At 39.9% G+C, this 25,065-nt stretch overlaps 1 protein-coding gene across 2 annotated transcripts in view; it reads right to left on the bottom strand.

The window, feature by feature from the left end:
- Positions 1–916: 916 nt before the first annotated feature.
- LOC109305701 (multidrug resistance-associated protein 1-like) overlaps positions 917–25,065 on the bottom strand; it is a 61,503-nt gene continuing 37,354 nt past the window's right edge. For both annotated transcript variants that reach the window (XM_019528750.1, XM_019528751.1), the window contains 13 exons: positions 22,838–22,910; positions 22,261–22,321; positions 20,598–20,817; positions 19,873–20,027; positions 17,132–17,287; positions 14,847–15,046; positions 13,603–13,729; positions 9,583–9,684; positions 8,752–8,895; positions 6,726–6,884; positions 4,768–4,934; positions 2,443–2,637; positions 917–1,891 (listed from right to left, as the gene is read on the bottom strand). In XM_019528750.1, coding sequence (XP_019384295.1) covers positions 1,768–1,891; positions 2,443–2,637; positions 4,768–4,934; positions 6,726–6,884; positions 8,752–8,895; positions 9,583–9,684; positions 13,603–13,729; positions 14,847–15,046; positions 17,132–17,287; positions 19,873–20,027; positions 20,598–20,817; positions 22,261–22,321; positions 22,838–22,910 — 1,883 coding nt within the window. In that variant the 3' untranslated portion in view covers positions 917–1,767. The remainder of the gene's footprint in view (positions 1,892–2,442; positions 2,638–4,767; positions 4,935–6,725; positions 6,885–8,751; positions 8,896–9,582; positions 9,685–13,602; positions 13,730–14,846; positions 15,047–17,131; positions 17,288–19,872; positions 20,028–20,597; positions 20,818–22,260; positions 22,322–22,837; positions 22,911–25,065) is intronic.

Genomic DNA, 25,065 nt, shown 5'->3' with positions numbered 1-25,065 from the left:
GGTTGTTGCACAGGATTAAGCTTTTTAAAAACTACATTTTGGGATCTTAGCCAGCTGACCAAGCTACTTAGAAATGAGAACTGTTTTAAAAGGTGAGAACAATTTGCATTAGTAAAGACAAGGGGAAGCCTTCAGCATTAAGCAGACTAACCTCTGCTACAAATCAATTAATCCCCACCATGGCCTACCCTATTTAATAGTTTGGTGCAAGCTTCACTTATTAATATTTATTTAAAAAGACAGAAGACCTCCATGCTTGAATCGGACTATTATTTGGCAACCAACTCTGGCATACTGTGTGTTAGAGAGAAAATAAGAGGGAATGGCAGAGTTTTTTCACTCTTATCCTTTTGTGTTAGGTGGACAGAGAAATTGAAAGAGAAAATCATCCTCATACATTAGTAAAGCTGCTAAGTGGCTAGGCATGACTAGAACTGCTGTTCTACTGGTAGATTTCCAAAGACTGGGATGGTTGCTCTTCTTGGCCTTGCCTAGTGTGCCTGCTATGATTAGATGTAGACACCCCTTTGATTACCAAAAGGGTAGGGAGATAAACACTTCCTTGACCTTCCACAGGTGTCACCCCCTGCTGTAATAAAGCAGGGTGGGACCTTAATTAGGTGCTGAGAAGTAAGCCAATAAAAGCAGTAGCTTTTTTTCAAGAATGTAGATTGGCCCAGACTGCTTTGGTGTTGAACAAGTGAAGTACTTCATCTGCTTGTAGGTACTTCTACAGACACAGTGAGGTAGGTGGGTTATGCTACTTCAGAAAAAATCCTGTTTTAACTGCTTGAATGTGGATGAGAAATGTGTCACTCCTATGAGAGGAGCTAACTATCTTCTGGGAGAAAAAATGAGGCATGGAAGTTTGAGCTAGTACAGTATGCCATTCTGCATTTTTTCTTGTCTACTCTTCAATGTGGAACCTCTCTTCTCCTCACTTTACCCACTCACCCTATTTAACCACAAAGAAATGCAACAAAAACAAACAAAACATACATGATGTTCTATACACACAAGAATAAGCATTAGTAATTTCCTTGGACATACTGCTATTACTACTAGTATAGACTTATATAAACATGTTTTAAACATAAACTGGATATCTCCAGAGGGATTTTCATTTTTCAGGGTTACATGAGCTTTTTCCAAGTCCTATTGTAAATTAGTTGTCAGAAAGAATATTCTATCAGTTCATTTGCCTGTTATATTTGGGTGTTCAGAAGTAATTTTACAAAATAAAAAATATGTCACGCAAAGGTCTGAAACCGTATACCCATGCAGATTAAAATAAGCAGAATACAATTCTCAAAAACATTTTCATAAATTGATCTGTAATCAAGTATGCAAGTTAAATCAGTGCTGTTTTCTAAATAATTTAAAATATATTAAAAGATTCAATCAAACTTAGAACTGCAAAGTATGTATTAACTGATGTGAAAGGCAAGGATTTGTTTAGCCAGCAGGTCTCTTGCTAAAGCAAAATTCAAGGCTTGGATCTTCATAGCATATAATTATAACCTAGGTCCAGTAAAAATGCATAATAAAATGTGATACTTAAAAAAATAAATAAATAAAGCTGATGAATATACAATAAATTGCAGTTATAGCATGGAGTTTGTATGGTCAAGCGTGCCCACTACCCCTATATTGCACAATCATTTTATAACATTGAGAATAGAGTATATACCACACTCCCACAGTGTTTTCTTGGTAAGTAGAGTTAAGGAAAAAAAACACACATCCTTGTCTTTTGAGAGTATTTCACTAGGTATCTGTATCATACGTTATCCCAGCTTCTGTGACCATTTCGGAAAACGCTCCTTTCTGATGTAATAAGTTATGGGGAGTATCAAATTCTACAATTCTTCCAGAGTCAAGAACAAGCACTCTACAATGCAAAAAAAATAGAAAGGTGATTGGGTGGAAACAGCCATCCAGCCAGACTTCTCAGCCCTACTGAGCATGGTAATTGACTGGAATTTGTAAAAAGTAAAAGCTTTTACAAGGAAACATTGCAGTATATGACTCAGCTAGTCATTAAGCCACAAACTCCCATACTAAAAAGGAATTTTACTTTGCTGTCTTGAGTTTGAACAGAGCAGACCATTTATTTTGACAAATTAAACAGATTTCTTATTCTGAAAGATATTCCTTCAGTAATTAAAACAGAGATGGGGAGAATTGATATCAAACTATACTATACTCTCAATGTTGTTATTACTCTAACTACTTTGTATACTATTACTAATATTATTAATACAGATTTTATGGCACTAATTACCAATATATATTTTATGGCACTGCCAAACATCTGTTGGTGACCAAGGGAGTAACTGTGGTGAAGGTATCAAGCCAGGTCAGTTTTTTTATGCCCACCAACTCTGCCAGTGTCTAAAGGAAGCAACTACAGGTTTTGTAAAGCTCAATGTTGAAACTTGCCTTTCAGAATCCACAATTGTATGCAACCTGTGGGCTATAGTTAGGACTGTACAGTTGTCAAACTCCTTTCGGATGGTGGACTGTACCAGGTGGTCTGTTTCCAGGTCAACAGAGGCCGTTGCTTCATCTAAGACCAGAATCTTTGTCCTCCGTAGCAAAGCGCGGGCAAGACAGACAAGTTGCCTCTGCCCTACACTGTGAAGAAACACACTTGAGGAAGACTTATTTCAATAGCTTTGTAAAAGTATTGGTATGTCCCCCCACTCCCAAAAAATGCTGTATAATCCCTCTCTCAGGAGCTTTCAAAGGGAGAAAGCTACAATAGCCCATATTTTTAAACCAAATCAAACCAGCTGCTGTCAGTGCGTACCTCTACAGGAAATGCTTTACTGCACATTAGACTAATATAATATGCAGTAAAGTGTCACCACTACATGTACATGGCAATTACTGTGCATTAGATAAGTCTAATGTATTGTTTGCTAACACCAATACAAATTGTTCCCAGTTAGCCCAGGAAGCAGGGGACCACAATAGCTGCTTAGTCCTGGCGGCCCCCAGTGGGGCAGGGGGAGCTGTTCCGGCTCTGGGGGAAGCTCCTTCCCATCTGCATGGAGTGCAGAGCTACAGCTCTTCCCACACAGGTGAATCCTGCTTGCCAAAGCCATCCTTTTCAACATGGGCAACTGCTGGGAAGCTGCCTTCTCCCTGCTCCCCTCTAGTCTCACCTTAACTGCCAGTGCCATTGCAGGGCTGCTCCAGGGGATGCCTGCTTGATCAACTCTCCTCTCTAGGGGATGCTACAGGGTGCATGGCCCATCCTGGCCTGAGCTCATGAATAAAAATACCCTTTGCAGAAATGCAGCATGGAGCATGGCAGCATCCAAGCTCTGACAGCAGTAGGGAGCTTGGAGCATGGTGAGGCTTCAGGAACTGTGTGGCTGCGGGAGTGCTGGAGGAAAGGGATCCCCCTCCACATGGCAGTGAGCCTCACAAGCAGAGCAGACCAGTGCCAGAGGTAAGAGTGTCCCGACTGGCTGGGCCGCTGCTCTGAACTGGGCTGGCCCTGTTGTGTGCAACTTGCTCCCAAAGCAGAAGCACATGTAGACATGCATCAGGGAATGCTTTAAAAAGCCTAAATTTTCTGTGCAGAAAATTCAAACACGTTAATTGCTCATGTAGACGCACCCAGTCTGTTTAAGATGACTGTTTGGTTCTATTTTTCATGTGAATCCAGTTTCTGCTTTCTTACCTTAGCACCAGTCTACACATTTCCAAAGTCTTTGCTAGTATAGTCAAACCATATCCTTGAATGAGATAAATTATGCTAGAATCTATATGTGGGATTTTTGCTAACATAGCTAGTTGATTAAGGAAATAAGGTATTTTTGTTTTTATTTCCTTTTCTTCTACTCCTAACACACAGTCATCCTGACACAACTTTGTAGTGTAAACCTGGCTTTAATACTTATTACAGTATTAATGTCCTGGTATAGATGCTGAGGCAAATTTGAAATTGACTGTTACTTGCAGCAGTGTCAGTGCTGCTTAAGGAAGTTTTAAGGAACCTACACGGCATCTTTGTAATTTCTACAAGGCACTTGCAATCTGAACGAGTCTACACCTTAAAAATCCAAGTTGATATTCAATACACTTTCCACTTATGTTCTATATTTTTAAAAATGTCTTCCCCTGCCACGTTGTTAAATTCTTCCCAAACAAGGTAACCAGATTATACAAGCTTCCTAGATTTTAACACAGTGCTATGGTGTAGTTTTCCTCAGAACAATTTGCTCTACAAAATGTTACCTTGACACAATTTTGAATTTAAAAATGTGTATAAGCAAAACTAAATAGCTGTTCTCCTACACTAAACCAGTAGTAGAAGAAAAAGTGTATATCACAGCATAGAATCCCTACACTACACTCCCCCCCTTCTATCTCAACTCCTGACTTGTTACATTGTTACTTTCTCCTATAAATACAGCTATTTGCTTTGGTTCCCTTCCTGAGCTATCAACTGATCTCTGATATATTTCAGCAGAGACTTATCTATTTTGAAGACCAGAAGGAATCCCTAAATCATGTAAAGTTGGGCATCCTTTTTAACTCAGTCCAGAGAATACTGACCTATTTCCATTTAGCTAGGTGACCACGGAATAATTTCAATTGCTACAGTAATCTTGTTTAAAATGGGGGAATAGGGGGGACATTTCTTGGCAGGGAAAATATTAGAATGATGTAAAATAAAACATGCAGAATGAAGATCAAACGATTTAAAAGAGCTGAAGTCCTTCCTTCAGATAGCATTACTTGATCTGATACCTGAGGTTTGCACCACCCTCTGAAACCTCATGAAGGAGCTTCTTTGGAAGAGACTGGACAAAATTCTTTAAGTCACACAACTCCAGTGCCTCCCAGAGCTCAAGATCAGAGTGCTTTCCAAGCGGATCCAAGTTTGACTGCAGGGTTCCAGAAAACAAGACAGGGTCCTGAAAAACGAGAGAAGTTACTTTCACAACACCCTCACACATTTAAATAAATCGGTGCTTTTCAACAAATGCCTGCAAGACTGTTAAGATCACTATAAAAACAGAACTTTTTAAAGGGGAAATCTGTAGGTAAAAAGGTGAAACTAGGTGAGGTTGAGTTGTACTCAAATGAGGGAGCCACCCACTCTGCACAGAAACACATGCCCAAGTTGCAACAGAGTCTGTCAATCCTCGATCAGTGTTGGTGTGCATCAGGATCTGAGGGAATGCCTATTCACCAGAGTATCCCAAGGGATGACAAGGACCAACAGTCACAAACTCTTCCAAGACCATTTTAGGTTGGACATAAGGCAAGACTTCTTTACTGTCTGAGCCCCCAAGGCCTGGAATAGACTCCCTCCAGAGATGGTGCCAAGCACCTACTCTGGACTCTTTTAAAGAAACGTTTGGGCACTTATCTTGCCGTGATGCTTTGACCCGAGCTGACTTCCTCCTCCTGGGGCAGGGGGCTAGACTCAGTGATCTTCCGAGGTCCCTTCCAGCCCTAATGTCTATGAAATCTATGAACCAAGACCTCCAATACCAGGGAAAATATTGCTCAGTTTAGGACTGGAGCATGGTCAGTGAAAAAACATTTCTAGGCAATTTAGTGACTAAAAGAGAAGATCCTTCTGTGTGTGGCCAAAGCACGATTTCCACCCCCCCCCACCCCCAACTTCACTCTGAAGGTTTAGAGTTTGGCCAAAATTTGACAGATTTTCAAAGACAAGGAAGGGAGCATGCACCTGGCATATAGTCTGTACTTGTTAAAATTAGGGCTTGTTGTAAATGTCACAAGGAATTATTTAAAATAGGGAAAACACATTTTCCTCGCATCATTCTCAGAAATGGCTGAACCATCTTAGCTGTGATTTTTCTTAATTTCCTTCTTGGTAGATTTCAGTCTCAGTCTCAAAGTATTTACGTGTAGAAAAGTAAAGGGAAACTGAGACCCAGATTTCATAATGGGAGGTGTTGGGTAACCTCATAATAGTCAGTGTAACCAATCCTAATGTTAGTTTAGGAATTTACTTATGGAAGAGGATCTCATTTTCAAAACTCATATGTAGTTAACAACTTGTGTACTGAGTATTAATATCAAGAGTTGTAATTCAATCAGTATATCTGTATGACTTTCAACCTAACGAAGTTATGAATTAAATGCAACTGAGCCTTTTCTAACATATCAGTAAAGGAATGTACAATATTCCTTAAAACTGAAAGACCACATCAGAAAAAATGAATATAGGTACACATACTTGATCTGAATATAGGTACACATACTGACTCCATGTACTCTATTCATCGGTTTATGTACCTTAAATCCTCAATAGAATCCTTAATTCCACATAATAATTTTAGTATTTCTGAAGTTAGCTGAGAGATGTGGGAAAACATTGCATGTGATTATATATACCAGCAGGTGCTGGAGAAGCCAAGTTATTCCAGCTATTAAACTATATTAGACTTTTTTTCCTTCCAGGTGGCATAAATTCTATTAATCTCATTCACGTCAAGATTCTTTGCATACAAATGACAATATGGATTTGATATATTTTTTTTTTTTTTAGTTATACAACCAGCTCTGAAGAATAATGTCTAGGCTACCATGTGCACCCAACACTGTGCCTGTGATCCAGTGAGAGAGAACTGAAGTTCAAAGCCATAAAAACATACTGACAGTTTCAGCCTTTCATATTTAGAACTTTTTATAGATGGCAAAAGCATTGTTCACTTTAAAATAGCTCTTACCTGTGGAATAATGTTCAGATTGCTGCGCAGATCATGGAGCCCAATAGTTGATATGTCAATTCCATCTATAATTATTTTGCCCCCAGCTCTCTCTAGAATTCTAAATAAGCAATTTGTGAGTGTTGATTTGCCAGCTCCTGTTCTTCCAACAATTCCAACCTGGAACAACATATTTAAAAAAAAAAAAAATTAAATAAAATTAAAAAATTGTCATTTCCACTACCTTGGGTAAGATGCTAATAAGTCAATAGATACTTTAGTAAATAAGTTATTTCAATTTTCTTTATTGATGTTAAACTTTGACTGCTTATAGATGTAACCCCCCCACCAAAAGAATAAATAAGTGGTGCTTTACTTTAAATTTGGCATGTCCCTGCACCAAGTGCATGCCCAGAAGAGGCATCACATTAGTTTCACGCGGCTCGCCCAACATTTGTATACATCGGGTGCTTCAGTGGGGCATTTTTGGTGATTGAATCAGCTTTAGATAAAATCACCAAAAAGCTCTGCTGCTTTGTGCAATCGATACAGATGCTGCAGAGTCAGGCTGAACTAACATGCTGCTTCTTCCAGTAAACTGCAGCTTTTTTGTTTTTTGGGGGGGGTTTTCTGAGGGGGAGGGGTCCCACATCTGTCAGCAGCTATTGTATAGAAAACGCAAGTTTTAAAAAGCAAAGATGACTTTCCACCACCCTATCCCAATCAAGACGTCCAAAATTTACTCTTATTAAAATAATGACATGTAATAATGTGCTTGGGAAGTGTCATCAGGTTCCTGACTACCTATTTTATTTTGTGGAAGGGAGCGTCTCTTTAAAAGTATTTTGTGTCACCCGATTCATAAGTTAATATTTCATCTACCAGAAAAGCAGCAGCACTGTAATTGAGGGCCAGATTGTGATCCTCTTTCCTTATTTTAATAAGGTCTTACTCATGCAAGTAGTTCCACTGGCCCAAGACTTTGCTCATATTGTTGCTGGGCCTGTACTAATATAAAACTGCTGAGGTTTTCAAAGAAGAAAATGCAAGGTTTCATTTGCTTCATGCTAATTAATATAACTTAAAACATGAAGTCATTTACCAAATGTAAGACACAGACAAAACGGACAAGGAAATATTTCCCTCCGTGCTTCTAAAAGGGAGAACAAAAAGATATCAAGATCCAATTAAAGACATGATTGACTGCATTAGTTTAATGCGAGGCATTCAATGCGTCACAACATTGTGCCGGCTCTTATCAAATACATTCATATTTGAACATCTTGACCTTAAATGCTGCTTTATTAAAAAAACCATGGTCTAGATTTTCAGCTGATATTACTGAGTAAAATCTCACGTAAAAACAAATGGGTATTAGCTGGCCTGCTTAAATAGTTCTTAGGCAACTGAGTTCTGGAAGCGCCTTCCTGGTAATCTGATAAATTCACAAGGGATGTCTACATCAGCAGGAGAACCTTTTTAGTGTTTCTAAGTTAGCTGACCCTTTGCCTCCTTGTAAGTAATGCCAATATTAATTACATGTAAATTAAAACCTACTCTTTTTATGGACTGTACAAGCATTTATAAAATGATGAGCTATGTTTGTGCCAAATACGAATCATTCTAACTACAACTCCTTGAATCATTCCAGAGTGAAACCCTTTACAGAGTTTTACATTACAACTGATTTCCAATATGCTTTTTCACTTAACATTATGTATACTGTATTTTTAATTAGCTCATGGATGGCTCTTCTCCCCCTTAATGTTTTAGAGAGAAAATTAACAATAATATCTTTTTTTCCCTGGTCATTTCAGAGCTCTTCCACAAAAATTTGCTTTTTTAAATTTTTTCTTTCCATTGTCCTTTGCTTTTGAAGTCATTACCAGTTAATACACTTCCCCCATTCAGGAAAATGTACATACTTGCTGTCATGTTACATTGGAAGAGCTTGTCGCCCGAAGACTAGGATTCTACAGTCTACTTAATGCAGAAAGTTAAGGGGAAAATCCATCTATTATATATTATTTTATATCATTTACAGTACCTTCTCTTGACTCCGTGTTTGAAAGGAGATATCCTGCAGTGCTAAACCAAGATCTGTTCTGTACCGGGCTTGATAATTAATGAACTCTATTATTCCTTTACTGGGCCATCCCACAGGTGGCCTTTTAGATGTTAACCAGGGGGCCTGAAATTAAAATCAACATTTCAGTGGGCAATATTTACAATATTTCAGTGGGCAGTATTTACATTTTTACAAGCCACTTCAAAAATTTATGCAAACAGGTTAAAATTTTAACAATATGAACAGCCACGTTATGATTCAGTTGCAGTCTAATGAATTGAGAAATGAGTCACCCGGGTGGTTATTTGGATTGTCCATTAAAAATGCATTAGTATATGCAGATTAATTTTTCTCAGGAACCTGGTCCTTGAATTCAGAGATTGTATATGCTCACTTGGAGAGCAGGGTTAACTGTTTGAGTGCTACATTGTAGTATCTCGCCAGTTCATAGGCCTGAGATTTGAAGCAGACTGACATCTTTAGCCTCAACTATTTTTTCCCTTATGCTATTGGGGTAAAACAAATTCTGTAAAGGTGAAGTAGGGGGAATATACAGAGGAAACAGGAGGTTGATCAGAAAAATAAAGGAATGGCTATAAATAGGTTACTTTTTATGCACCCACTATTGTCAATAGGATGTAGTCTGGACCTTTTTACCTGCAACTTTGTATAGCCAGTGCCAAATATTTTAAATGAAACAAAGCATAAGAAACTGTTCAAAGACAAGGTAAACAATCATTAATAGAGAACTGAACAGAAGTCAATTACTCTTCTCTATTTAACTTCAATTTCTCTGTTTAAAATGCTCACCTCTTTGTTCATTTTTGCATATTCACAAATTCTTTCAATGGAAACTCCGTTGGTTTCAATTTCACATGCTTTACGGACCCAAAAATTCAGACTTTGCGTTATCTAGGGACCAATGTAAAGAAAAAATCATACTACAGAACGTTAAAGATTCTTGACTTTGCTAAAATGAAATATAGTAGACCTAGAAATTTAGGAATGCAAGAACTTTATTATTGGGAGCATCAAGATACACGTCAGAAGCTTAGATAGTCCTGGATGATACAAAGCACAAATCAAGGGCTGGTATACAAAGCTGGCTTTAAGCTTCCACTTGTACTATGTTTATCCATGGTGCTTCTCTGAGTACTTCTATCTAGAACATGCAGTAGAATAGCCTGATGGCTACTCTAAGTTGTTAGCTGCTAACTGTTACAAAATGCTGAAAAAATAGCTCAGAACTAGTATAGGGCACAGCATGTCCTGACTGTAATCCTTTTCTCAATTAATGTTCCTTTTTTCTGGTCTACTGCAGAAGGAGAATGTGTGGCTTCATGCACCCCTGGGCTGTCTGTACACGGTATACCCTGTGTACTGGAGCAGTCCTATCTGGATAAATTATGCAAGTTTTGTAGCCAAAGATTCTAAGGAAAGGAGAACAAAGCAGCTGCAATGCACCATAATGCCTGCCAAAACACTTCTATCATCCAGTGTGAAGATTTTTTTTTTTTGCTGGTACTAGTGCTATTGAGTCCAGTCTGTTATAGTAGACACTAATTTTGTTTGAGCCTCAAGGTTGCCACATGGTGGCTGTAAAATGACATGCTTTTCTATGCAGCACAAATAAGCTATTGAAGTTGTTCCAAGACATTCTGAGGCTCCTAGGAACATAGGGGTGTTCACAGATAACTATTAACCAAAGGAATCCCCCAAATTCTCACTTCAAACCCTTAACCACAATCACAAGGAGTAATATCTAAAACACCCTATGGGGTATGGACAGACATAACATTTAAAGGTTCTAAATACACTTTAAAACTGAAAAGTGTTTTTAGATGCGCTTCAAGGGAGATGGGGGAAGTGGGACACACCACAGCATCTCATGTATCAGCATCCCTACACTTCAAAATAGTGATGGGGGCCCTTTAATTAAAGCTTGTTCAATGAGCTTTAGTTAAAGTGACCCTACTTCCATTTTGAAGTGTGAGGATGCTGATACAAGGGGCACAGAGGCTGGCTGGAGCATGCTAAATAGCATGTTTCAGCAGACTCAATTGAGTCTGTTCCAATGCGCTGTTATGACTGTTACAACAGCCTCCTGGTATGTTTACTGGCACCCCTACACTCTAAGCATGCTATTTAACCTTCCTGGAACATTTCAAAAGCACACCAGGAAATCTAGCACTATTTTGATCTGGTTCTCTGGGATAGAGCTCAATGTTAGATGATGACACAGCATTCTGTATCTAGTGGCTGGTCAGTCCTCCAGGCATCCCAAACGGCGCTGCTCCTGACTACCATGCCCTGCCTCCCCACCAGCCCTACAAAATGCATGCGTTCAAGGGTCTGCTCTAGAATACAGCCAGGACTCTACTGGTTACCAAGGCCACAGTCCACTGGGGTGGAGAAGTGGACAGTTTTGTGGCAGTTTCACTTGCTTGCTAGGGCTCCGAGGCAGGGAATGGGTAGCCAGGTGCTTGTGTGAAGTCCTGCTAATGGTTCCTGGGGCTGCCCCAAGAACTCTGTGGCTTTGCAACACCTGCCCTGAAAGCTATTTTGTCCATGTCCCCTTCCTGTTACGGACTTTGTAGCTGCTGGGTCCCAGGGTCATCTGGGGAGGTGGGTTAAGAGTGGAGGAATTGCCAGGCAGGATGTGTGACCCTGCTTGTGGTGCTCTGGGAACCCCCTAGAATTTTTTTTTTTCTTTTTGCAAGACTTGAACTGGAAAGCATTTTGTCAGTTTTTTTCCCTGTAGGACCCCGTGCTGCTGGTCTCCGGCTCATTTGGGACAAGGGGCAGTGGGAGTGGAGGGCTTCTTGGGTTTTGGCATAGGTGGCTGGACACCTCGCTTGTATTGTCCAGGAAGCAGGGTCTATCAACAACCCCCTGGCTTCTTGAGCCCCTGCCCTGGAAGCTACTTGGTCAATTTACCTCCCTGCTACAGAACTTGGGCTCCACAGGCCCCCCCCAATGAGCCTGGGATGGGCAGCACAGGGTCTGTTCAAGGAAGCGAAATTTTCAAAATGCTTTCTAAAGCAAGTCTTACAAAAACAAAAAAGGCAGAGCTCTTGGGAAGCCCCTATCACAACCAGTTTCCAGTGCACCACAAGCAGAGGGTCAAACAGCTGCTCCCGCCCAGCACCCTGGCAACGCCTCAGCTACATTTTCACTTCAAATGAACCAGGGTCCATTTCCTCTCCAAGCTATTCCTGCCCCCCAACTCCCTGCCCACGCTCACATCTGTGTACGCCCAGTCAGCCACATGGATTTTAGTAAAGCGTAACAATGTTCTTTATTAAACCTAGCCAGTTTTTTTAACTTAATGTTTTTGAGAAAAGGGAATAGAAAACTGCAACTGCAAGCAATGACATCTTCCTCTTTCTGGGCATTCAGGCAATCCAGGTCTTCCTCCCCCTCTAGGGGAATCCTGGGGAAACTCCGGGCACTGACAGATGGATGACATGATGGTTTAGGTACTCTACTGCCCTCAGCTGGTGTTTTCGCAGCAGTGCAATCTCTAAAAGGTGATGGTTGTATCTTTTTTAAATCCTTACCAGTATACATCTCTGTCCAGGGACAACTGTGAATTGCATCCCAATCTGTGACATTCTTGGAATAGTTTAATTAATACTTATGTCTGCACCCCATGATGTGCCACAGGTAAAAGAAAGGGATATGAGAATAGTATCAATGTCCTAGCACTGCAAAACTTGAGAAGTAATTGGTTAATTTGTGTTCAAAAGATCCTGGGAAAGGATTGTCCCTCATGGTATGGAGGAAAGGAAAACCCATCATAATTCAGGTCAGTCGGATGTAAGGGAAGGATTCCTTCCTGATACCAAATCTTATGACCAGTATGACCCTAAGCAGGACAGCAAGACCTAAGTAAGAACACCGTACTTGTAAAAAGTAAAAATTAAACTTAACAAAACTGACAAAGTGAGTGAATTAGCTTTCCTGCAGTCTCTGTCTTGAAACTGTGCCTATTTAAAGGTGAAACAAAATACTTCTATACCAGTTTGGCTTGTGCGTGTGTTCTTCTTCTTTCCCTAAGCTTGTGGGCTTTTGTCAGCTATTTTGTTTTGTTTGTACAGCACCTGGCATAATGATGTCTTGGTCAGTAACAAGGATCCCTGGACACCGTGATGATGCAACTAATAGGCAGGAAGTAAGACCAAGCCATGAAGTGATTATATTAGTGTAGGTATATTATACACACATCTTGGGTTTTTAAAAGTCTCTTTCTTTAATTAAGTTTTTATTGTCTTTAGTCATTAATCAATGCAGACTTAGTCCATCTCATTAAATCTACATCAAATATGGCCTAAGTTGTATTACTTTTCAGAAACCTAGGTTTAAGAAAACCATCTTTATTAAATAGTTTAATATTAAAACATAATGCTTTTAAACTAACATTTCCCCTTTGAATCTGCATCCTAAATGCTGCAGCATTATGTAAGTGTGCCACTAAGTGAATATTTATATAGATATGAGATTGACTAGACTATCCTTTTCCAATCTGATAAAATGCTAAAAATAAACCATATAGTAACACTGTTTTTTTAAAATTCTATATTTAAACAATAACCATTAATATTAAACCTTATAAAATATGAATTATGAGTACTCCTTGCATTTAAAGAATTAACAGAAATTTTAAGGAAAGCATATAATAGTGAGAATAAGACTGGCTCTGCCACATCAGTGAGATTTAAAGTAAAACAGCTGTAATTGTATAGAACTTGGCCTATTAAATTCTGCTGTATTAAAATTTTTAAGATTTCACATAGGATGGAATTAGGGTAAAACTGTATTATTACTTACATTAAGTGCATAAGATATTGACAGACCCACTACAGAGGAGCTCACTGTACTTCCAGCCATCGCTGCAAACAACGCAGCAAAGAAAACCATCAAGTTTCCTAGAAATTCAAGCCTGACAGCCAACCACCTGCAATAATTGTAGCCAGAAAAACAATTAAAATGATGAATTACCTACTAAATGTTTTTATTCTGGGATGATGATGATGATAAAACAATTAGTTCACTGTTTTTTTCCATTTTTCAAAAGTAGATCTTGATGTGCTTTCCAAAGAGAGTAGTACCATCCTTCCCATTTTAGGGACAAGAAAACTGAGGCACAGAAAGAGGAACTGACCTAGAACTGCCCTAGTTCTCCTGAATTCCAGTCTAGGGCTCCTTTCTCTAAGTTACACAACTCCCTATTGATGTGAAAAAGATGGGAGCTGACTTCCCAGTATAGCCCTGATTTATAGCTTACTAACTTTAGGCCTCTTTTACTCCTTCAGAACTAAGCATTCCCTCTTGGATCTGTACATGACAGTTCGTTGGAGGTGGAATAAAATTCCCAATAACTTCCCCATAGGGCCAGGATTTCACTGTTAAAGTTCTCAGAGTAACATACAAAAAAAGTACTTTACTCAGTTTATAATTCTTTTTACCTAGAATGCATTTCTCATTATCAACTGGAAATTAGTAGGTACAGGATCTTCCAACACTCATCATCAACTTATCTGACTCTTGTTCTCAGTAATTTGGAGAACATGTACCTGTGCTAACCAAATGCAGCTGATGCATTCAAGCAACACAAAACAGCCTTGTCTAAAATTCAGCTTTAACAAATGATCTCTTTGCATGGAATAACTTTTAAGTGCAATACTTATGAAATATACATTTTCTAAACACCCTTTTATAAAGACACATAAAGAAAAATTAGTCACAACTTAAAATGCTCTTAAAATCCAATACCTATTAATGGGCTTTATTGTTGTGAAATATTCTTGTCCTAGATGATACACAATTATTTCCATAAAAAAATTTAATCATGGCACATTTTGTAGGATGTAACTTAATGTCTTGATGCAAATTCTGAAATTGGCAATCAAGAATGCTGGATAAGTATAGTACTTAAACTTACTAGGTTTTTTTTTCCTTTTCACAATGATTCTACTTCCATTTGAATTAAAATTTTATGTGGCTATTGATTCCACCCTGGGCAGGTTTTTGGCTCAAAATGTGCAATAAGTTTCAGACTGTTTATACAGTACCTATTTGAGATGACATTGTTGTAGAAGTAAACCACGTTCTCATTTACCACATCTTTATTCTGTCTAACGAATCTTTCCTCATGTCCAAATGCTCGGATTGTAGGCGCCCCCAAGAGAGTTTCACTGAAGTGGGAGATAACAGGGGAATGAGATGCTCCAGCTAACCGACGGATTTGTCGTGAACTAGCTATGTAGTATCTCTGACAGAACAAACACAGACAAAAAGGGTCTTCAAACTTCTTTCGCATAGTCTTCAAACATCAGGAATAAGACAGAGTTGAAAATCATATAAATATTAATTTATAAACAAGCGATAGCCAACAGAGTTTTAATTCAGCGGAGAACAATGTCTGTCTTAGGATACATCGACACTGGGGAGGAGGTAAAGAGGTGGAAAAGGTCTATTTTCAACTTAGTCTACTCTAACTAGCTCAGATTAAAATAGCAGCAAAAAAGTAACCTAGTACTAGTTCAGGTTAGTAGCTCAAATTTAAATCACAAGCTTCCCTTTAGGCGTGAACATGAACTGAAAACCTAAACTGGTATCTAAATTTACTCGTACTGGTATTTTTATTCATATAAGTTAGTCGACCTGAGTTAAGAACACGCCTGTTTTAACATAAGTGTGTACGTACATTTCTGGGAAGTCTAATGATGCACATAATATAATTTCCAATCATTCATGTTTTAATACGCACAGACAACTTTTTTTGCTGGGAAAGCTGCTGAATTGTTATTTCCTGTATTTTGTTCACATATAGTTTCAGGTTTAATTTTACATTAATATAATGATGTCAGTTCTAAGTTCCTTGACTTAGACTTTAGCCAATCACTTTGTGCCCCTCAACCATATTGCTGCTAGAATTTTTTCCTGCTCTGAACTGTATGTCAATTATCATAAAATAAATGGTGAAAGTATGTAGCATCAACTGACCCTGGAGAAGAGCAAGGGAAACAGCTGATGAAGGATAGGTTCTTAAACATTAAGTTACTGGTTCATTTTGTGGTAGTTTTTTAGATTTCTATTCTTCCATACTCTAACTGATATTCGTGACTATCATCTGCAGTAATTCAAGGCTCTTGCTGTAAATTGCTACCCATGTTGTTTCAAAGCAGCACACACCCTGCTTAAATTTTTTTCATGACTGTTCTTGTTTACCTATGTTCCATGACTCATTCTTTCTTTAACAACTTATCATAAGTTATGTACTGCAAGGTAAAAAGGGGCAGGGCTTTATTTTACCCCAGCTCTCCAGCAGAAAGTGCCATTGTAGTAGCTCTTCCCCTGTACAAGTGAAAGCTAATCTATGCCTATGGTAACATATCACTCTGTCAATAGCTCACGAGATAAAAACCGTATTCCCATTTCAATCTGCATGTCCATAATGAGAGGGTCTACAATAATGTAATATCTTGTATAAGCAAATAAAAGCTGGAATAGGGAAAGAAGTAACCTACAAAGAAGTATTGCGTAAGAAAATTCAACATGGGTTCAAATCAACACAGGCAGAAGCTTTGGATACTGGTGTGAAGCCTAAGATGTATTTTAGTACCAGTTTAAAAGTTGTTCATTTTTTTTTTTTGGCATGATGGAATACCACTTGTGTTTGCAAGGTATTACATATTAATCATCTTTTTCCCCCTGAAACACTTGATTATTTAGCAACAAAAAGGCTCATCTATACATGAAATGAAGACAAAACAAACTCCAGAGCTGTTTCAGCCAGTCAACTGCTCCCAGGTGCAGCATCTACACATGTGCTTGGGACAGCAGCAATTTGAGCTATGGCAGAGCAGGTCCGGGCTAGTGGGGGTTACAGTGGCGTCCTGGCTCTAGGTGGTGGCATTAGACAGTGAAGGGGTCAGCTGGGGCACAAGGGTGCAGAACCTACAGAGCTGTGTGGCTAGTTGGCAGCCAGAAGCCTGGCCCCTGCCTGGTCACTGCCTAAATGTGCATTTCAGCGCAGTTAATTATTCTGCTGTAAGATAGTACTGCCCCTGACAGTACTATTTTATGGCAGAGTTAATTAGTTTACTGTGCCCTAATACCAGTGCACGCATAGACAGTGACGCTTTACTACTGAGCTAATTAGTGAACTCTGCAGTAAAGCTCATGTGTACATTAACCCATTGAGAAGAAGAGGTCTGGGTATTTTTTTTTAAGCATAATTTACACACCCACCCCTGGATTATTATTATTTTTAATGTTACGCATAGACACAACCCCCATTCCTAAATAATATGGAACACAATGTTATTTCTTGTTAATAAATTAATCTACTTACTTGGATAGTAAAGTATAAGTATCCAAGGGGTATAACTATCAATGTGAAGAGTGGTGAAGCAGATGTGATGACTAGGATGGTCCCAAGAACATCTAGTGTACAGTTTAACCAGGTCCGTAAGTAGTAATGAAAGCGCACATCCACCATAAACATGTCCTGTGATGTTACACACGCACAAAATAATTTTACTATCTCCTCACCCACACTGGTTACAGATCTTTCTCTAGGAAGTGTCCTTGGCAAAGGAAATTAAACAACCAAAATATCTTAATACGCTCTTATGAATTTTGCTCAGTAGAGTTTGCTAGCAGCTTCCTGCCAGATGACTAACTGTCCGATTTGCTGCTGGCTACACTCTGTCACAACAAACTGAACCATTTGAAACAGGCAAAGATACTTCGACGTATTCTGTGAAAGCTGCTACCTATGAAAGCTTATACATTTCTGAATGAGTTAGTCTCCAGCATGCCACTCTGCTGTCTTATAGCTGACATCAGACTAAAACAGCTTACTACCTCTCTCTAAAGCACTACTTACTAGGGCTGTGCAAAGCTTCGGTGGCTGATTTGATTTGGAGGAGATTTGGCAGGTGAATCTCAGAATCCAAAATAAATCGGGAGACCCATTAATCTCTCTGAATTGAATTGGAAGCCTCTAAATTGATTCGGAGATTTGGCCATAGACTGTACAGCTGGGGGAGCAGCCAGATGAGCCCTGCTTGAGCCAGCAGCCCTGGGAGAAACTGCAGCTCATCTGGCTGTCCCCACACCAGGGCAAGGCAGGCAGTGATGGCAGCCCCAGGAGAAGCCATGAGGGCTGGGGGATCGAACTGGTAGCTGGGGGGAATGAGCAGGGGCTGGGGCAACAAACAGGGGATTCCCTGCAGTTCCCAGTTTGATTCCTCAGCTCTCTGATCATTCCCCCTGCCCTTGCAGCTTCTCCCAGGACTGCCAGCACTTCCTGCCTCAGCCAGGGGAGCAGCCACATGAGCCACAGCTTCTCCCAGGGCTGCCAGCTCAAACTGGGGCTCGTCCGACTGCTCTCCCAGCTGCTCTTAACAGCACTGCCTGCCTGTATAGTCTATGGCCGAATAAGATTTGAGGCCGATTTTATCTTTTGGGTTCTGATTTAGCCAAATTAAATTGGGACAGTGATTCAAATCGCCAAATCAAATTGCTGTCCCTCCAAATCGCCAAATACGAAGCGAATACTTCCCACTTCGCCCAGGCCTACTATTTACCCTAGGAAAGGCTTACTAGGCTGAGAACCAGTAGATAAGGAGTTTCTCCCTCTACTTTTTCATGTATGCCTGTTAATTTCCACACCTTTGAACAATCCTTACTACTAATAAAGGCTTCATAACCCACTGAGGGGTTACACAAGCTAGAAACAGAGCCTGGATTACAAGAAAGCACATTCAAGTCTTAGCTGCTTATTCATGTTATCACTCAGAAAGAAGCGGCCAAATCTAAATAGTTGGTAATTCTGTTTGTTTTCAGATATAATACATTTTATTTAGGTCTAGTACACACAATAGGCTATTATACTTCACTTTTTAAAATCAAATAATAAAAATCTGTACTAATGCACTGTCTGTATTCAGGAATGGGAAGCATTCTTGTTATACATAGTAGGCAACCATCAATCTTTTGGATCATGGCATATGTGTAAGGGGTCTAGTCACCAAGACCTTCTATGCATATAACTACACAAGAGTATGGAGGAGTAGAGCCTGCCCAAGACCTACCATCCCCACTTTAGACCACTTAGACCCAATCCAAAGGCCAGACCAAGTTCAGACACTCAGTGCCTCAATGGTTGTAGCTTCTGCCAGAGACCAACAGATAAGAACTGCTGGTGACTGCCTAATACCTCTGCAAGGCCACACTTCTGTCAAGGTGTGTTCTCCAGCCAAGGAGTACTCACTGAATGAGATGTTGGTTCATTACGAAAAACAGTCTAACTCTTCTGCAAAAATGTCTACACCTCCCTGCTTGTCACCTGACACTAACAGGGAAGGAATCCTGCTTGACCTGTAAAACAAAGAGCGCCTCACAAAGATACTCTCATGGACCCAGAGGGACAGGGTTAGCAAAAATGAAGTTTATTTCCTACATATGGGGACTTTTTTTACCATCTTTAACTCTCCCTGAGCCTGATAAGGGGCATGTGAGCCTGAAAGCTTGCAGAAAAAGATTTAACTTTTTGCAGTTTCACAGTTGGTTTAATAAATGGTAATATATCTGAACCAAGAGTTCTAGATTTTGGCATTTCTTTTGGTCTCAGATCAAAAATGGCTACCAAATATATATCCCACTCTAACTTCTGAGAACTTGAGTGTGTCACCTTGGTGTCCTTTTGGCATAGTTGTCTGTGATCTTTTATATGTTTAAAAAAAAAAAAAAAAAAAAAAAAAAAAAAAAAGCATTATGGCCTACAGAATTCTAATTGCTTAAAAATCAGGTTAAATTTAAATTCTTGTTGATAAACTCCAGGTTTTAAGAGAGCTACATGTGCCTTGAATAACTAATGATCACAGCTATCAGCAAAATTTTAAAGAGCCTCTGCCTTACAGAAACATATATCATTTTTCAGACTTCTTTTAACATGGAACAGTAGTTTAGTATCCGGTATAGCTTCTAATTACTCTATTTTTAAAATCCTTACATGGAGTTAAAGGTACAGTTCTCTATTATGCTTTCAAAAACGGGAAACAACTTTAATTTGTTTCTTTTCTTTACCTTTGTGAATCTGTTGATGATTTGACCTACTGGATTAGTTTCAAAGTACTGGAGTGGAAGGTGCAGTACGCTGTCTAACATCTGATGATGCAATACTCGAGAGGCAGAAAGAGATCCCTGGGTGATCACATACGCACCATAACATACTAGGAGACCTTGAGAATAAATAAAAAGAGAGTCTCAGGGTTTTTTTGGGTTTTTTTTTTTATTCATCAGTAAGTTTTGGTCTCCTCGCCAGAAAATCAAACTTCAGGCTGGCACATTCACTATAATGCTTGTTTTCATCCAAGCATCTATTCTCAGTGTGTTAATCTTACTAACTGAACATCAAAGGAAAGTCTATTCTTCTGTTCACATATATGTAGCTTTCATATTAACCCTAGCTGTGATATCACCATTCATGGAAATGGACAGTCCATACCACCAATAAAATAACAATTCCTTGTTACAACAGTGCTTAGTTCCAAGAACAGTCATATTGGTAGTAGTTAGTATATTTTTCCTTCCATTTTGCCTTTTCAATCCTTCATTTACTTTGCATTTAATTTGCATGAGAAGTCTTTAGTCTAATGTGCACTCCCCATTATAAAATATGGCCAGTGTTGCCTGTCATTATATTACAAATTGCAATACTGACTGTAGGCTTACTAAGCTATAAAAACACTCAGGCAACTAGATTTTGAAAATACAGAGAAAATATAATGAACATGTATGCTTAACTTTACCTTGTATTAGTCCCAGAAGACCATAGATGCCGAGTTTATTGTCTCGTAACTGTTTCCATTCTGACAAGTCATTCATTTGTTCTACTTCTGCTGTCCAGGTACTAAGCCACAGATTTTGTCCTATGGCCAATGCATTTTGACCTAAATAAGCAGCCAGGCTTAACCATATCCAGAGCCACCCAAAGGCTTGCAGATATTTCAAAATAATCGACATTTCTGTCTAAATACAAGAGAAACAGGAGTTATTTATAGAAACAGTTAGGGGTGCACCAATAGAGCTTTTGGGGGTCGATACCGATAGCAGATTTTTAAGGAGGTATATTGGCTGATACTGAGCCGACTTCTGATATGCAACCTGGCATCTTGAAGAGCAGTGTCTGGCTGGTAAGTTTGTTGTGGTAGAAGGGGTATTGGGGGTGGGGTGGGGGGACAGATTAAGGCCCCTGTGGTGCAGGAGGGAGTGAGGCAGGGGCTGGGGCAATAACTGGCTAGCCGGGGTGGGGCAGGGCAGGGCACGGGATGGAGCTGTGGTTTGTCCACAGGGACAAGGGGTCCAGCTCCCGCTGCTGCGCACACCCTGGGAGGCATGGGGGGCATGTGCCCCAGATCTGTGCGGGGTGTGGCAGCTACCACTGTGGGCTGGGACCAGGGCTGCTCAGGGCTGTTCCCAGCAGGGGCTGGACTGGGCTGCAGGCATGGGCAGTGCTGGGAGGGGACTATGGGGAGGGCTGCAGCCACCCCAAAATTGACCACAGCCCTCCCCCCACCCTCCCTGCCCACCCTAAGTACAACCCAGCCCAGACCCCGCCAGGAAGAGCCCTGCACAGCCCCAGCTCCAGCCTGCCCTGCACAGATCCAGGGGCACTGCCCCCGCAAAACGAGCTATTCACAGCTCCATCCCACACTCTGCCCCAGCTGTACAGCTCCAGCCCCACCCCCTCCCTCACTGAGGGGGCTTTGATCTGCCCCCTCCACCCCCGTTCCCTTCCACCACACCAGACTTACCAGCTGCACGCAGCTCTCCAAGCTGCTGGGCTGTGCTCCTCACTGCCTATGTGCTGCGCTGCAGCTGTGCTCATGCATAGGGCATTTATCTGCCACAATATCAGTCACATCAGACTGATTTCCGATACAGTCGATTTTCTTTATATTGGTGCTGATCTGATATTGAACCGATATGCCTCTAGAAACTGTTAAAAGTTGAACCTACTTTACGTTAAAGGATTTTGATGTACTAAGTTCTTTAGATTTTATACTGTGAAATATGATAATTATAAATCCATGAAACCAGTATTTTGGCACTCTGAATATCAACTTCCCCCAACACTCCTTACCCTCTTAATGGCTTTTAAGAGGCAATCTTAATTCTGCTATTTCCTAACTTTGAACTTTAACTTTAATGTAGGGAATTTCAATGCAACTTCTTAGAGATTATTTTTTAAAGGAAACTGAAAAGAAACAAAGAAAGTAAATCCCAAACCTAGCACACTGATACTTGTAGTCATTATCAAGACTGAAGCCTTCAGATATACTGCATACATCTGAACTGAACCAATAGAATAAAAGACAGCAATAATAGGTTGTCATTCTTTCTTGTAGTTTTAGCACTAGATGGAGGTGAAATACTGTCAGGGATTTCAAAGGTATTTTTCCTTGTACTTACGCTGCCAGTAGGAACTGTTTCTTTCTTCATTGGGAATGCTTTCTTTTGATCCAAGAAAGAACTGGAAACAACAATGCTAAATAAATATTACTCATCATATAAATCAAGAAAAAGTAACACAATTATCTTCAACAAAAACATAGATGATGATAATAATAATAATGTGAATTAGTCTTCCAAGCAATTCATAATTGTTAAAATAGCTGGGTGGCCAGGCACTGGAACTAGAATACAGTGCTTTAAGTGTACAAACATACAATTAAATATGTCTGTATTAGTCTGTTTATTTCACAGATTTCACAGACATTAGGGGTGGAAGGGACCTTGGAAGAGCATAAAGTCCAGCCCCCCACCTGTTTAGCTAGAGAGCAGCATGGATTTCAAACCTTTTAGAAAAAAAGCCTAGATGCTTGTGTGAAGGAGAGCCAAGGTGATGCAAGAAGTCTACCTCCTAGCTCACCCAAAATCTAGCATGATATGTGCCCTCAGTGCACAAGCTGGGGGCAGATCTAGGATTACCTCAGTCATCCTCCTCAGACTGGAGCCTGGCTAGGTATGAACTGCTTTCAGTACTTGCCTATTTTTAGGTCCCAGGAATTCATTTTGTGGCAGAGTAAAGCTTTTCTGACTGCCTCCTTTTAAAGAATACGCTGTAATGGGGAAAAAAATGAAGAGCCACAGTCAATCAGCTGTGATCAGTTACAGAAATTAAGCAGCCAGACACACCAGACACAAAAAGGAAATCATACAGATATGGCAGATGGGGCTGCTCTGTAATGCATGAATGCACTGGTTGGCACCCAAGCCTCAGAGGAGAATTAGTTTGCTGCGCTCCAAGTCATTTAAGATGCATTACACCACCGAATTTCCTACAGCAGCTAGAATTAATGCGCAATATGTCACCAACGCATGCAAGCACCGACGCCATTAAAGCAGTGCAAAAGCATTTAGCCCGCTTTAAAGTGTTGTGCACACATGCCCATCATTTCACCTACATATGGACTTAGTGACTGAAAACAGCCTTTAACAAAATGAAGTATTGCTTTATCTCAATAGGAGGTTACTGTAAATAGAAAAAAAAGGGTTCTAACATAATAAAGGGACTGATTATATATCTGTTTTCCAAAAGGTTTATGTGGGTCTATCTTATCTCAGGTGCCCTCAAGGAATAAATGTCAGCTTGCTCCCCAGCAGTTTTGCTTTTCTCAGTTCTTTAGATTCTGCCTTTTAATATATGCATAAGTTCTCTGTTTCAATTTCCTGCCTGCATCTGTCTTTTTAGTTAAAAGTCATGCACTTGAACTCTGGATGAACAAAGGTAAAACTTCAAAACAACTAAAGCTTACAATATCCTTTAAAAACTGGTGAACAGGATTATCAGAAGTTATTGTCTGCCTTTGTACATAGCTGCTATCATTTCGTCCTGGAATTAAACCCTTATGATCTCACAGCAATACCCAAACCAAATATATAAGGTTCATAAAATATTACAAGTAGCTCCCATGCTCCTGGGAAAATAAGAAGAAAGTGGCTCAGGCTAGTTACCTCCCTACCAACACTTAAGGAATGATGTAAAAGCCATTCACTTTTGACATAATGGCTGCTTACAGATGTAGAAATAAAACCCCCTCAAATGGTGCTTTATCTTCAGTTCAGTGTGCCACTGCACTGACTGCAGCACATGCCCAGAAGGGGCATCACATTAGTTTTACCTGCCTCACCCAATGTCTATATAGATCATGCACTTCAGTGGGAATTTTTGGTGCTTTTATCCAAAACTGGTTGAATGAGCTTTAGATAGAAGCACCAAAATGCCCCACTGACGCGCCCAATCTATACAGATGCTGGGGAGCCGGGTCAGACTAATGCACTTCCTCTTCCAGTAAAGTTTTGTTTGTTGGTTTGTTTTTCCCCCCTATGTCTGTCAACAGCCTCTATGTCCAATCCTGTACTCTGCTCCCTGGAATAGTTTTTTAAGGCGAGTCCAAATTGGCAAAAACAGGAGAACAAAGACAAGCAGATATAGAAGTAGAAACTCTCTTAAGCAGGAGGAAGACACTGACCTCTCCATTGAGCCTGCAGCTTATACTTATGTTGGAGTCAATGCTATTCCCCACACTTGTAGTTTCCCATGTTAGGCTATTATACATAAGAACAGAATAAACAAATAAAGCTACTTTTTTGTTCCTTTCCTGTTTTTGCTTAGTCTCTATCACAGCTCTGTTAAAGTAAACCTCTGCTTTCTATGTAGAACAAAGGTGCTTTCAGCACAAACGTTACGCATTTATTTGTATCTATTAACACCAGACACTTCTACTACATGCTACAGATGAACATGGAGAGAGTTTTGCATGCTATGGGTTATGTTTATTACAGTCCCATAGTATAAATTAAGTGCTTTTTAATTATCTCTAGTTAGAGTTGTATAAAATGTCCTCTGATTTTTAATAAGTTCTCTTAGAATTCAGAACATTATTCCTTTCTCTTTTGAACTTAATATGCTTCATTAGGCAAATGTTGATTTTTTTTTTTCCCTCCACACCACATATCACTACCACAGAGGCCTTGATAAACCACAACAAAAGCACTAACTGATCATCCTGCACTACAGAAAGGGACAAATTCCTCCCTTGGATTTCAGGCAACATCCCTCTGAAGTAAAAATCACTTCCTTTGTGTATTTATAAGGGGAATAAAAAGATACTCTTGGCTGGAAACTTCCCGTTCCATGCTCTACTGTGACAAAGAGCTAAGGGTGGAAACAGACATCTCCCGACACCTCATTTGTGCCACCATACAAAATTT

The sequence above is a fragment of the Crocodylus porosus genome, unplaced genomic scaffold (assembly GCF_001723895.1).
Source record: "Crocodylus porosus isolate Cpor-Errol unplaced genomic scaffold, CroPor_comp1, whole genome shotgun sequence".
NCBI classification, from domain to species: Eukaryota; Metazoa; Chordata; order Crocodylia; family Crocodylidae; genus Crocodylus; species Crocodylus porosus.
Note: the sequence above shows the minus strand (reverse complement) of the source record. Positions and strands in the feature narration are given on the sequence as shown.